The sequence below is a fragment of the Loxodonta africana genome, chromosome 7 (genome assembly GCF_030014295.1).
Source record: "Loxodonta africana isolate mLoxAfr1 chromosome 7, mLoxAfr1.hap2, whole genome shotgun sequence".
Lineage (NCBI taxonomy): Eukaryota > Metazoa > Chordata > Mammalia > Proboscidea > Elephantidae > Loxodonta > Loxodonta africana.
In genome coordinates this window covers 18,122,427-18,135,460 of record NC_087348.1, presented here as the reverse complement: position 1 = coordinate 18,135,460, position 13,034 = coordinate 18,122,427, and the positions used below count along the sequence as shown (strand labels likewise).

General features: G+C 40.0%; 1 protein-coding gene across 1 annotated transcript; it reads right to left on the bottom strand.

The window, feature by feature from the left end:
* Positions 1-11,743: 11,743 nt before the first annotated feature.
* On the bottom strand, positions 11,744-12,688 carry LOC100661490 (olfactory receptor 5B12-like). Its single transcript, XM_064288963.1, has one exon. It carries the CDS (start codon positions 12,686-12,688, stop codon positions 11,744-11,746), a length of 945 nt encoding a protein of 314 aa, XP_064145033.1.
* Between the last annotated feature and the right edge of the window lie 346 nt (positions 12,689-13,034).

Sequence of the window (13,034 nt, the reverse complement as noted above, 5' to 3'; positions counted from 1 at the left end):
GTTACACAAGTCTCCGGGGAAATGTTTGGTGTCAAGTGGGTGGATATCTCACGAGGCTCCTGAATCCAGGCTGGCCTTCATAATGTGTCCTGAACTGGAGCTGAGAGACTAATGTTTGCATCATGGCTGGGAATGCTTATGAGGGAAAAGAAGCTTAAAGGAATGGGCCTCCAGGCGTCACAGCAGCAGCCACAGACAACTTGGGTGCTAAAAATAAAAATTTCACTGAAATCTATTGCTTATGTTACATTGAGAGCTCATGTAAGCTTTTTTGTATCTAATTATTTCTCACAGACCTACAGAGTCTCTCCAGAATGAGAATCTTTCTTATTTATTATTTATTTACAAAGTATCTGTCTGAATTACTGCTGAAGAGGTATTCTTTGAATACTTTTTCTTTTCTTATTTACAACTAAGGTGATGAATCCTTTCTTTGTTCTGCACAGCCACAACTGATCCCTAAATTAATCCTCCATTTTTATCCTTTTCATAGGAGAGGATTATCACTCTTTTTTTTCAAATTTTATTTTTGTCATTGTTTGAAATGCATACAGCAAAACATACACAAATTCAGCAATTTTTACCTGTACTATTTGTTGACATCTATTATATTCTTCAAGTTGTGCAACCATTCTCACACTGCTTTTCTGAATGATTCCTTCACTGTTAAGCTCACTGTAGCTAAGCTTCCTATCTAAAATTTCAAGTTGCTATTGTCCGTTAGATCTCATAGAGACAGTTCTTTAAAGGAGACAGTGCTTAAAGCACACATTCTTTACTAATGAAGCTAAGTTTTATTTGGTTTAAAGAAGACTTTAGGGAATCTTTTTGGTTTACGGTTTAAAAATAATCTCAGGACAATAGTTTTGGGGGTTCATCCAGCCTCAGTGAATGCAGAAAGTCTGGATTTAATGAGAATTTGAAATTCTGTTTCACATTTTTCCCCATTTCAATCACAGTTCTTCTATAGAATCTTTGATTAAAACATTCAGCAATGATAGCTGGGCACCATCAAGGTCTTCTGGTCACTCTTTTCTCAATGCAGTCATGCAGTCAAGTGCCAAAGATTGAGTGGAGTGATCATGTGGCCTAGTTTCTAATCCCAGTTCTGTCATCTGTTGCAATATGACTCCGGCCAAATCATTTATTCTCTCCATTATATGACTTATAAAAAACTGGGATAATAATATTGGATATCTCTCATAGGATAATCATAAAGATTAAATTAAATGCCATATATGCACAGTGGAGCAGGATATCTAGCACATAACAAAGGATCATTAAATTTAAATAAATGGTTGGCAGTTCAAACCCATTGGCACTGTGGAAGAAAGGCCTGGTGATCTAGTTCTCTAAAGATTATAGCAAAGAAAACCCTGTAGAGTAAATCCTTCTCCATAGCCAGGTGTTAGAATCAACTTGACAGAAATGGGTATTGCTTTTTTATTATTATTGTTCTTTAGGTGAAAGTTTATAGCTCAAGTCTGTTCCTCATTCAAGAATTTATATACATAATATTTTATGATATTGGTTGCAATCCCTACAATGTGACACAGCACTCTCCCCACCCACCCAGGGTTTCCATGTCCATTTGTTGAGTGTTCCTGTCCCTTCCCCCAGGTATCTGTCAGTTTGTTGTACTATGGAAGTTGTGAGCAATTGATCAAAGTTCAACCATTTCAGGAGGTAGCATATGATCAAGAACTGATGGTACTGAAGGAAGAATTCCAAGCTGCACTGAAGGCATTGATGAAAAACAAGGCTCCAGGAATTGTGGAACACCAATCGAGATGTTTCAATAAATGGATGCAGTGCTGAAAATACTCCCTTGTCTCTGTCAAGAATTTTGGAAGACAGCTACCTGAGCAACCGAATGGAAGAGTTCCATATTTATGCTTTTTCCAATGAAAGGTGATACAACCAAAAATGGAAATTATTGAACTATATCATTAATATCACACACAATTAAAATTTTGCTGAAGATCATTCAAAAATGGCTGCAGCAGTACATCAACAGGGAAGCGCAGAAATTCAAGCCAAATTCAGAAGAGGACATGGAATGAGGAATATCATTACTGATGTCAGATGGATGCTGGCTTAAAGCAGAGTATATCAGAAAGATGTTTACCTGTTTTACTGACTGTGCAAAGGCATTCAACTCTGTGGGTCATAAAAAATTATGGATAATATTGTGGAGAACGCAAAGTCCAGAACACTTAATTGTACTCCTGAGGAACCTGCACATAGATCAAGAGGCAGTCATTTGAACAGAGTAAGAGGATACAGCGTGTATTAAGTCAGGGAAGGTGTGGGTCAAGGTTGTATCATTTCACTTATTCAATCTGTACACTGAGTAAATAATCCAAGAAGCTAGGCTATGTGATGAAGAACAGAGCATCAGGATTAGAGGAAGACTCATTACCATTTGTGATGACACAACCTTGCCTAATGAATGTAAAGAGGACTTGAAGCACCTACTGATGAAGATTAAAGACCACAGCCTTGAGTGTGGATTACGCCGCAACATAAAGAAAACAAAATCCTCACAACTGGACCAATAAGAAACATGATAATAAATGGAGAAAAGGTTGAAGTTGTCAAAGCTTTCATATTATCTGGATCCACAATCAATGCCCATGGAAGCAAGAGTCATGAAATCAAATGATGCATTGCACTGGGTGACTCTCCCACAAAAGATCTCTTAAAAGGGATAAAAAGCAAAGATGTCACTTTAAAGACTAAAGTGCTCCTGGCCCAATCCTTGGTGTTTTCAATTACCTCATATGCATGCAAAGTCTGGGTAATGTATAAGAAAGACCGAAAAAGAATTGACACTTTAGAATTATGGTGTTGTTGAAGAATATTGAACATACCATAGACTGACAAAAGAGTAACAAATCTGCAATAGTCAGTTGAATTCCTCTACACCAACAAAAACAACATCAAAGTGGAAATCCCCAAATCAATACCATTTACAGTAGCCCCAAGAAGATAAAACACTTAGGAATAAATCTTACCAGAGATTTAAAAGGCCTATACAAAAAAAACTACAAGACACTACTGCAAGAAGCCAAGAGACCTACATAAGTGGAAAAACATACCTTGCTCATGGATAGGAAGACTTAACATTGTAAAAATGTCTATCCTACCAAAAGTGATCTACAGACACAATGCAATTCCGGTCCAAATTCCAATGACATTTTTTAATGAGATGGAGAAACAAATCACCAACTTCATATAAAAGGGAAACAGGCCCTGGAGAAGTAAAGCATTACTGAAAAAGAAGAACAACTAGGAGGCCTCACTCTACCTGATTTTAGAACCTATTATACCACCACAGTAGTCAAAACACCCTGGTGCTGGTCAACAACAGATATATAGACCAACGGAACAGAATTGAGAATCCAGACATAAATCGATCCACATATGAGCAGCTGATATTTGACAAAAGCCCAAAGTCAGTTAAATGGGGAAAAGACTGTTTAACAAATGGTGCTGGCATACCTGGATATCCATCTGCAAAAAAATGAAACAAGACCCATACCTCACGCCATGCACAAAAACGCACACAAAATGGATCAAAGGCCTAAATACAAAATCTAAACTGGTAAAGATCATGGAAGAAAAAATAGGGACAACTTTAGGAGCCCTAATACATGGCAAAAACAATACACAAAGCATTAGTAACAATGCAGAAGAGAAACTAGATAACTGGGAGCTCATTCAAAGAATTCACCAAAAGAGTAAAGAGATTACCCACAGACTGGGAAAAAACTTTTGGCTGTGACAATTCCTATCAGTGTCTGATTTCTAAAATCTACATGGTAGTGCAAAAACTCAACTACAAAAAATGAATAACCCAATTAAAAAATTGGCAAAGGATATGAACAGACTTTTCCCTAAACAATACACTCAGGTAGCTAACAGATAGATGAAGAAATGCTCACTATTCCTAGACACTCTAAAAATGCAAATCAAAACTCCAATGAAATTCCATCTCCTTCCACCAAGGCCGGCGTTAATGAAAAAAAAAAACACAAAATAATAGATGTTGGAGAGGTTGTAGAGAGGCTGGAACATTTCTACACTGCTGGTGGGAAGGTAAAATGGTACAACCACTTTGGAAATTGATTTGGCACTTTTTTTAGAAAGCTAGAAATAGAACTACCATAGGATCTAGCAATCCCACTCCTTGGAATACATAGTAGAGATATAAGAGCCTTTACACAAAGAGATATATGAACACTCATGCTCATTGCAGCACTGTTTACAATAGCAAAAAGATGGAAAAAACCAAGGTGTCCATCAAGGGATGAATGGATAAATAACTTATGGTATATTCACACAGTGGAATAGTACATATCAATAAAGAGCGATGATGAATCCTTGAAACGTTTCATAACATGGAGGAATCTGGAAGGCATTATGCAGAGTGAAATTAGTCAGTTGCAAAAGGACAAATATTGTATGAGATTACTACTATAAGAAGTCAAAACATAGTTTAAACAGAGAAAAAAATACTCTTTGATGTTTAGGAGAGTGGGGAGAAGGGAAAGGAGGGAGAGGAGTTTTCACTAATTAGATAGTAGATAAGAACTATTTTAGGTGAAGGTAAAGATAACACACAATACAGGAGAGGTCAGCTCAGTTGGAGTAACCAAAAGCAAAGAAGTTTCCTGAATAATCTGAATGCCTTGATGGACAGCTTAGCAGGGGTGGGGTTTTGGGGACCATGGATTCAGAGACAGCTAAGTGAACTGGGAAAATAAAATCTATTAAGAAAACATTCTGCATCCTATTTTCGAGAGTGTCATCTGGGTCTTAAACACTAGCAAGCATCCATCTAAGATGCATCAATTGATCTGAACCCACCTGGAGCAAAGGAGAATGAAGAATATCAAAGATACAAGGTAATTATGAGCCCAAGGACAGAAAGGGACACATAAACGAGAGACTACATTAGCCTGAGACCAGAAGAACTAGATGGTGCCTGGCTACAGCCAATGACTGCCCTGACAGGGAACACAACAGGAAACCCTGAAGGAGCAGGAGAGAAGTGGGATGCAGACCCCGAATTCTCATTAAAAAGTACAGACTTAACAGTCTGACTGATACTAGAAGGAGCCCAGAGTTCATGGCCCCCAGACCTTCTGTTAGCCCAAGACAGGAACCATTCCCAAAGCCAACTCTTCAGACAGGGATTGGACTGGACTATGGGATAAAAAATGATACTGGTGAAGAGTGAGCTTCTTCGATCATACAGACACACGAGACTATGTGGGGATCTCCTGTCTGGAGTGGAGAAGAGAGAGCAGAGGGGGTCAGAAGCTGGCCACATGGACATGAAAAGACAGAGTGGAGGGAAGGAGTGCGCTGTCTCACTATGGGGAGAGGAATTAGGGATATATGTTGTTGTTGTTATGAGCTGCTGAGTCGGTTCGGACTCATGTTGACCCTATGCACAACACTGCCGTATCCTAAACCATGGTTGCAGTCGTTGTTATGCTTGAGCTCATTGTTGCAGCCACTGTGTCAATCCACCTCTTTGAGGGTCTTCCTCTTTTCCGCTGACCCTGTACTCTGCCAAGCATGATGTCCTTCTCCAGGGACTGATCCCTCCTGACAATGTGTCCAAAGTATGTAAGACGCAGTCTCGCCATCCTTGCCTCTAAGGAGCATTCTGGCCACACTTCTTCCAAGACAGACTTGTTTGTTCTTTTGGCAGTCCGTGGTATATTCAATATTCTTCGTCAACACCACAATTCAAAGGTGTCAACTCTTCTTGGTCTTCCTTATTCATTGTCCAGCTTTCACATGCATATGATGCAATTGAAAATACGTTGGCTTGGGTCAGGTGCACCTTACTCTTCAGGGTGACATCTTTGCTCTTCAACACTTTGAAGAGGTTCTTTGCAGCAGATTTACCCAATGCAATGCATCTTTTGATTTCTTGACTGCTGCTTCTATGCCTGGTGATTGTGGATCCAAGTAAAATGAAATCCTTGACAACATTAATCTTTTCTCCGTTTATCATGATGTTGCTCGTTGGTCCAGTTGTGAGGATTTTTGTTTTCTTTATGTTGAGGTGTAATCCATACTGAAGGCTGTGGTCTTTGATCTTCATTAGTAAGTGCTTCAAGTCCTCTTCACTTTCAGCAAGCAAGGTTGTGTCATCTGCATAACGCAGGTTGTTAAGGAGTCTTCCTCAAATAGTGATGCCCCGTTCTTCATTAGTCCAGCTTCTCGTATTATTTGTTCAGCATACAGATTAAACAGGTATGGTGAAAGAATACAACACTGACACACACCTTTCCTGAATTTAAACCAATCAGTATCCCTTTGTTCTGTCCGAACAACTGCCTCTTGATCTAGGTAAAGTTCCTCATGAGCACAATTAAGTGTTCTGGAATTCCCATTCTTTACAATGTTATCCATAGTTTGTTATGATCTACACAGTCGAATGTCTTTGCATAGTCAATAAAACACAGGTAAACATCCTTCTGGTATTCTCTGCTTTCAGCCAGGATCCATCTGACATCAGCAGTGATATCCTTGGTTCCATGTCCTCTTCTGGAACCGGCGTGAATTTCTGGTGGTTCCCTGTTGATATACTGCTGCAGCCACTTTTGAATGATATTCAGTAAAATTTTGATTGCGTGTGATATTAATGATATTGTTCTATAATTTCCACATTTGGTTGGATCACTTTTCTTGGAAATAGGCATAAATAGGGATCTCTTCAAGTCAGTTGGCCAGGAAGCTGTCTTCCATATTTCTTGGCATAGACGACTGAGCAACTCCAGTGCTGCATCCGTTTTTTGAAACATCTGAATTGATATTCCATCAATTCCTGGACCCTTGTTATTCATCGATGCCTTCAGAGCAGCTTGGACTTCTTCCTTCAGTATCGTTGGTTCCTGATCATATGCCACCTCTTGAAATGGTTGAATATCGACTAATTTTTTTTGGCATAATGACTCTGTGTATTCCTTCCATCTTCTTTTGATGCTTCCTGCAGCATTTAATATTTTCCCATGGGATCCTTCGCTATTGCAACTTGAGGCTTGAATTTTTTCTTCAGTTCTTTCAGCTTGAGAAATGCTGAGTGTGTTCTTCCCTTTTGGTTTTCCATCTCCAGCTCTTTGCACATGTCATTATAATACTTTGCTTTGTCTTCTTGAGCTGCCCTTTGAAATCTTCTGTCCAGTTCTTTTACTTCATCAATTCTTCCTTTTGCTTTAGCTGCTCGACGCTCAAGAGCAAGTTTCAGAGTTTCCTCTGGCTTCCATCTTGGTCTTTTCTTTCTTTTCTCTCTTTTCAGTGACCTCTTGCTTTCTTCATGGATGATGTCCTTGATGTCATTCCACAGCTCATCTGGTCTTCAGTCACTAGTGTTCAGTGTGTCAAATCTATTCTTCAGATGGTCTCTGAATTCAGGTGGGATATACTCAAGGTCATATTTTGGCTCTCGTGGGCTTGCTCTGATTTTCTTCAGTTTCAGCTTGAGCTTGCAAAGGAGCAATTGATGGTCTGCTCCACAGTTGGCCCCTGGCCTTGTTCTGACTGAATGTATTGAGCTTTTCCATCGCCTCTTTCCACAGATGTAGTAAAATTGATTTCTGTGTGTTCCATCTGGTGAGGTCCATGTGTATAGTCACGGTTTATGTTGGTGAAAGAAGGTATTTGTAATGAAGAAGTCGTTGGTCTTGCAAAATTCTATCATGCGATCTCTGGCTTTGTTTCTATCACCAAGGCCATATTTTCAAACTACTCATCCTTCCTCTTTGTTTCCAACTTTCGCATTCCAATTGTCAGTAATTATCAATGCATGTTGATTGCACGTTTCATCAGTTTCATGCTGCAGCAGTTGATAAAAATCTTCTATTTCTTTATCTTTGGCCCTAGTGGTTGGTGCATAAATTTGAATAATAATCATATTAACTGGTCTTCCGTGTAGGCTTATGGACATTATCCTATCACTGACAGCATTGTATTTCAGGATAGATCTTGAAATGTTCTTTTTGGTGATGAATGTGACACGATTCCTCTTCAAGTTGTCATTCTGAGCATAGTAGACTATATGATTGTCCAATTCAAAATGGCCAATACCAGTGCATTTCAGCTCACTAATACCAAGGATATTGATGTTTATGCATTCCATTTCATTTTTGATGATTTCCAATTTTCCTAGATTCATACTTTGTATATTCCAGGTCTTGATTATTAATGGATGTTTGTAGCTGTTTCTTCTCATTTTGAGTTGTGCCACATCAGCAAATGAAGGTCCTGAAAGCTTTACTCCATCCATGTCATTAAGGTTGACTCTACTTTGAGGAGGCAGCTCTTCCTCAGTCATCTTTAGAGTGCCTTCCAACCTGGGGGGTTCATCTTCGAGTACTATATCTGACAATGTTTCACTGCTATTCATTAGGTTTTCACTGGCTTACACTTTTCAGAAGTAGATTTCCAGGTCCTTCTTCCTAGTCTGTCTTAGTCTGGAAGCTGAGCTGAAACCTGTCCTCCATGGGTGACCCTGCTGGTGTCTGAATACTGGTAGCATAGCTTCCAGCATGACAGCAACACGCAAGCCTCCACAGTACGACAAACTGACAGACATGTGGGGGAGGGATATGTAGCAAGGAGTACATAAATTTTTATATGAGAGACTGACTTGATATGTAAACTTTCACTTAAAGCACAATAAAAGAAAAAAATTATTACTGTCTTGGAAAAGCTACTGATAAAATACACATATGCTACTGCAAAGCACAAATGTCTCTCTCCCATTAGAACGTTACATTGTTGTTAGGTGCAATCCAGTCAGTCCCGACTCACAGTGGCAAACGTACATAGAACAGAATGAAACACTTCCTGGTCCGGCACCATCCTCACAATCGTTATGCTTGAGTGTATTGTTGCAGCCACTGCATTAATCCATCTTGTTGAGGGCCTTCCTCTTTTTCACTGACCATCTACTTTACCGAGGGTGATGTCCTTCTCCAGGGACTGATCCTTCCTGATAACATGTCTAAAGTACGTAAGACATAGACTTGCCATCCTTGCTTCTAATGGAGCATTCTGTTTGTATTTCTTCTAAGACAGATTTGTTTGTTCTTTTGGCAGTCCATGGTCTATTCTGTATTCTAGAGTATTATAACCCCGGTCACCCAGTGCCGTCGAGTCGATTCCGACTCATAGCAACCCTATAGGACAGAGTAGAACTGCCCCGAGTATTATAGATAATGTTATTATCTAGCGAAAGAGAAAGATCCTCAACAAGATGGATTGACATAGTGGCTGCAACAATGTGCTCAAGCATAACAATTGTGAGGATGGCGCAGGGCTAGGTGGTGTTTCATTCTGTTGTATATAGGGTTCGTGTGAGTCAGAACTGACTCTATGGCACCTAACAACAACAGCTCACAGAGAACCTTGAGACAAGAAGAGATTACAGGGTGTGTATGTGTTTCAGGGACAGATGTCATGTAATTTTACCAATGTTGTTATTATTTAAATATTTTTTTTTCCATTTATACTTTAGTACTATTGATGCGAACTAGCAGTCCTACATAAAAGTCCTCGGCTCTCAACGTATTTCCTGTACAACTCAAAGAGGGAAGAATGAAACAATTCTGTCTATGGCTGAGACTATGTCACAATGTTAAACATGTTTTGACTGAGTGGGTTAAATAAAGTCAGGCAGAGAAATTCTGTCCTTGCTGTGTTTTCCCAGTAGGGTCGTTCTAGTTGTAGGGTTCATTGATCATTTTTACTAAAAAGTGACAGAATTGCATTTAACAAGATCTGTATAAGTTGGTACATTATTCTATTGCTGTCCAACACAGGGTGGAAAAAAAAAATTTTTTTTTTTTCTGATTAAATCCCTGACTAAATTTTCCTGCTATGTGTGCTGCTCTACTCCATGTGACTAACACCTCACACCCACCCATCATGACTGAAAAGGCCAGGGCAGGGAGCTATCAGGGCATATATTCATCTTTTAATGTCCCTTCCCCTTTCTCCTCAGTGAAATAATGGGACATTTAGGATTTGGTGAAGGTAAGGACATCAGATTTTAGGGTTTATGGTCTTCGCCATCCCTAAAAGTGGATGTTCACTGGAGCATGCAAATTTCCCAGCTTGGCTTCTTTATTCGAGTGAAGATTCCCATTTTGTAGCAGAAAGCTTCTAGAAAACAAGGATGACAAGTCTTCCTAGATAACGAGGGCTTCATTGTAAGTAATGGAAACACATGGACAGAACACGAGGGCTCCAATCCCTTCTATATTCCTCTGACAGCCTCAAAACCTAGAATTGTTTAATATTCTCTACTTAGAACTGTAATGAAAGGGTAGGGATTTGGGATAGCTTCAGATTACCAACAATGAAGATTTAGATAACTGAAGGAAAATACAAGGCCAATATCTTTCAGATTCTCTCATGTTCCTTGCAGCCCTTCTAATGTTTAAATTACAGACATAATCGTGTTGTATTGAGATGTCTAGTGGTCCTTGAAAAAGTGGATGTTTTTTCATCTTAATATTGTTTATTCCCAGTGCAATGTGTTGTGGATATTCAATACTTGTGAGCTGAACTAAACTGGAAAGGATGTGTTTTGGAGTCCAAAGAACTGGGTTCAAATTCTGGGTGTGTCAGCTTCTACCTATGGAATTTCATGTCTGAACCTCTTTTTCCTCCTCTTTATGTGGTTGCCCATCTCATAGTTAGTGTGGGAATGGAATAAGATAGCATATGAAATAATTTAGCAGGCACCAGATGATAAACGAAGTCTGTGGGTGGCATAAATGGTTAAGCTCTAGGCTATTAACTGAAAGGCTGGTAATTCAAAATTACCCAGAGGTGCCTTGGAAGAAAGGCCTGATGCCCTGCTTCCAAAAGGTCACAGTCATGAGAACGCTATGGAGGGCAACTCTACTCCGCAACAATGGGGCCGCCATGAGTCAGGATAGCCGCTGAACATTTAACTGTTTGCACCACTCAGATAAGGAATAGATGTGGATGTATTTCTGGACGGATGAGTCCCTTGCATCCTGAAATTTGTTATCTGAAATTCAGGCACTAAATAGATTTAGATTACATGGTATCCCTCATTATGCCAACTCACCATTGGAATTCTTGCTGTATAAGTTCAGGATCCAGGTTGATGTTGATAATTAGGGGTAATTCTGCAGATTTCTGGGCTCCACCATAAGTATACTAAATCAGGTGATCTGGAATTCGTTCCTAGGAATGTGCATTTAAATATAATCTCAGAGTGATTTTTTTGGAGCACTAATATCCAGAACTGCAGCTCTATGCACAAGAATAATGGAGTTCTTTTGAATTCCAAATTGCCAATGTAATTCTGGAGTCATACACTTATGAGGCTTATCTGCAAATTCCTTTAGATCAATAGGGTAATGCAGTGTGGGATCCTATAGCACCTGAGATAATAATTTTGATGTTAAGATGGAAGTGGAATTCTAGTTCTGGAAAAAGACTTCAAATTTTCTCCAACCTAGTCTTCTTACCAAAGCATGAATAGAACAGACCCCATGTGGGAAGTAATTTCTCAGAGATATTAAAGAAAAGAATTAAACTCACACCCATTGAAAACCCTATGGAATTCAGCTCTACTTTGACGCACATGGAGTTGCCATGAGTTAGAATTGTCTCAATGGTAGCAGGGTAGAGGTCCAATAGAAGCTTTACATGGTTGACATGCTACTTCTAATTAAGAGGCTCAGCCCAATGAAGACTTTACTTTTTCAGCAACCTTTTTGAATGCGCTCTTGACTTCCTTGTTCCTCAGGTTGTAAACCAGAGGGTTCAGCGTGGGGATGATCATAGTATAGAACACAGAAGCCACTTTGTCTGTGTCAATGGAACGGCTGGAACTTGGCTGTAAGTACATGACGATGATTGTCCCATAGAGGATAGAAACTGTGGTGAGGTGGGAAGCACAGGTGGAAAAGGCCTTCTTTCTTCCCTCAGCTGAGTGCATTCTCAGGATAGCAATAAAAATGAACAGGTAAGAGTTCAAGATAACCAAGAGACTAAAAACTATAGTGCAAGCTGCCAAGGTGAAGACCACAACCTCATTTGTGTAGATATCAGAACAAGAGAGAGCCAGCAGTGGTGGGATGTCACAGAAAAAGTCATTAACCACGTTGGAATGACAGAAGGAGAGGTGGAATGTGAAGGCAACATGGATGGAAGATTGCAGGAGTCCACAGACATAGGAGCCAGTGACCAGTAGAGCACACACAGTACTTGTCATGGTGGTGGTGTAATGTAGGGGCTTACACACTGCTGCGTGGCGGTCAAAGGCCATTGAGGTCAGGAGGAAACTTTCAGTAATAGCAAAGGCTGCAAAGAAGAACATCTGGGCAGCACACGCATTGTAGGAGATGCTCTTATCTCCTGTTAGGAGCCCCTCCATCACCTTGGGAGTGACTGCCGAGGCATAAACACAGTCCACCAGGGAGAGGTTACTGAGGAAAAAGTACATGGGGGTGTGGAGACGAGAGTCTAACAGAATCAACATGATCATCCCCAGGTTCCCAACCAGAGTGTTAAAGTAAATGAGTGTGAAGAGTAAAAACAAAGGGACCTGCAGCTCTACGGCATCTGTTAGCCCCACAAGAATGAATTCAGTCACCTCTGAGATGTTCTCCTTCAAACTCATGGATGAATCATGAACATGTGAGGTACCTACGGCAAGACGAGAAAACACAAGATAATGCTATCTGAATGCTACCATGAAAATGAAGTGTGACCTGAGTCTCTTGCTCACAATCACCATCTTTCTGTCCAGTGCAGGATCTTCTGTCCAAGAAGCTGGAACAAATTCTGGGCACAGGTGGGATGAGTGAGGTCATTCATTCGGAAGGGGCATGGAGAGGATCTAGAATGTCTCTGCTGACCGTGGTTGCCATAGAGATCCAGATTTTGACTTGTGGGCACATTCCGCCTTGCTTGGTGTATGACCTACTTGGAAGCACATACTACACTACACTGGAAGAAATTTTTGA